This window comes from Formica exsecta, unplaced genomic scaffold (assembly GCF_003651465.1).
Source record: "Formica exsecta isolate Colony F162 unplaced genomic scaffold, ASM365146v1 scaffold5314, whole genome shotgun sequence".
Classification (NCBI taxonomy): domain Eukaryota; kingdom Metazoa; phylum Arthropoda; class Insecta; order Hymenoptera; family Formicidae; genus Formica; species Formica exsecta.
The window spans coordinates 1-2,088 of NW_021852557.1; the positions used below are offsets into that span (position 1 = coordinate 1).

General features: G+C 29.0%; 1 protein-coding gene across 1 annotated transcript; it reads left to right on the top strand.

Annotated features, from left to right (window-relative positions):
* Window positions 1-178: 178 nt before the first annotated feature.
* Window positions 179-2,085, top strand: LOC115241895 (the record flags this gene model as incomplete). The annotated part of the gene is made up of 8 exons (XM_029817854.1): window positions 179-379; window positions 425-569; window positions 826-984; window positions 1,055-1,144; window positions 1,221-1,268; window positions 1,349-1,572; window positions 1,706-1,865; window positions 1,946-2,085. Coding segments are annotated over exons 1-8 (1,167 nt in total), but the record flags the coding sequence as incomplete, so codon positions are not given.
* Between the last annotated feature and the right edge of the window lie 3 nt (window positions 2,086-2,088).

Below are 2,088 nucleotides of genomic sequence, written 5' to 3' on the forward strand. Positions count from 1 at the left end.
ATGTATCAATGTTAGAACAAATTTGACAAGAAAATTAATCTTACAGCAATTTTAGTTTTGTTTCCATTAAAAATATTATGTTCAATTTCATTTTGTTTTTAAAATTATTGATGTTATTACGAACTAATTTCTGTTTTCAGTTTTTGAAACGTTATACATTTCCCACATTTTCCACAAGATGAGTTGTGAAAATAAGAAATATGCAGTAGTTAAATTTTTATCAGATTCTACATATTCTGAAATTCCAACAGCATGGCTTTTTAAAGATAAGGAGGATATTCAGCAATGTTGGTGGCCACCTCGAACGGCAAACAGTGCAACATTAATAATAAACTGTGAAAGTCCCGATTCTACATGGAATAGTTATGAAGTGGATATCGTAAAATATTGTAGTAAGTATTTGCATTAATATATAATCGTCAAGTTTAGAAAGAATGCAGCAGATTCTAATTATAGCACAACCGACGAAGAACGACTGGGCCGAGGAAAGAGGCAACGTATTTTGTATAGTCGTTTCAGCGATGAAGAAGAATATGATCATCAATCTCAACCTCGAAAATATACGAAAAGTAAAGTACCGTTGACACATATTTTACTATAATTGCGTCCGTTTTGGACACTTTCGTACTGAAAGCATTATTCTATCTTTATCAGCATATAATGAGCAATAAAGATAGATTGATGCTATCAACATGAAAATGTGCAAAGCGAATGCATATTTCCTTTATATTATAGCATAATTTTCATATAACTATTTTGCATTGTTATTGTTCACGAATCCTTGCAATGTAATATTGGAATACAAATATTGGATCCTATTTATAGAAAAACAAATTAAAACTGCTGTTCAGGCAACCACCAACACTATTCAGCAACTACCATCATGTCCTCCAAACTTGGATTTTATTAACAAAGAACAACAAAACAAGATCTTAAAAATTAATAATGACAACAGACACAACAAAATTATTACTTCACAAAATGGTATTTCTTTATGATAAAAATATGTAAATGATTACAGTAATATTACACATGGTAATTTATACATTTCCAGAAGAAGAAAATGAATTATTGATAACAACAGATATGGGAGACAAGGAGAATGAATATTCCAATCTGTACAATGTACCCATAATATTACAAGGTATATAAATTACAATATTAAAATCACCATTAATTGTAAAGCATTAATTGTAAAACTACAAACTTTAATTTTATAGGGAACGCTCCACCGATTCAAAACTTAGAAGATATCTCTAATATAAAAGGTAAATTATTTTTGTATATTATTTGTATTCAATTCACAAGTTATCATTTTGTGTATATAATTTTTTTGATCATATTGCAGATAGTATACAACAAATGTTGCGTATGCAAGCAGTAGCAAATATTACATTAAAAGATTTGCAGCAACGATTATTAAAAATAGAAAGGGCCATTAAACACCGCGCGTTAAGTCCTGAAAAAATTAATGATGATGTCATAGCGCCATTCTTACCATTAACAACAATTGAACTTATAAAAGAGTTTGATGCACTACTGAAAATATCAGCTGAAGCTGTGAGACAATTTGTAAGTACAAAAATTTTAGCAAGATTAGCACATTGATAACGATATAGAAATTTTTTATTACTATGATCACTTTAAATACATAATTTAAATACATGTCACATTTATTTACTTATTTTTTCTTCTTTTTTCATAGAAAGAGTTTTTATCAAAAACGGGTGGAAATAACGCCAGAGATAATATCCATCGTATCCTGAGGAAAACTTTAACAAATGAGTGTTCTATGAAATGTTCTTGGAAAGGACTACGAAATAATTTCAGAGTCTCAAACTTACATTTTATAAAAATGATTAAAAGTATGTTATAGAGATGTGTTAACACTACAAATCATATTTTATTATAACAATTTTATTAATTATATTTTCTCTTTTTTCAGGACAGGTAACGTCGCATTATACCACATGCACGGAAACTGAATTCGAAAATATAGTTGCAGAGTGGTTACGCTTTGCAACACAGAGAAATAAGAGAGAGAGAGCGAAAGAAAATATTGACGGAAACAATAGTGAAGAAAACATT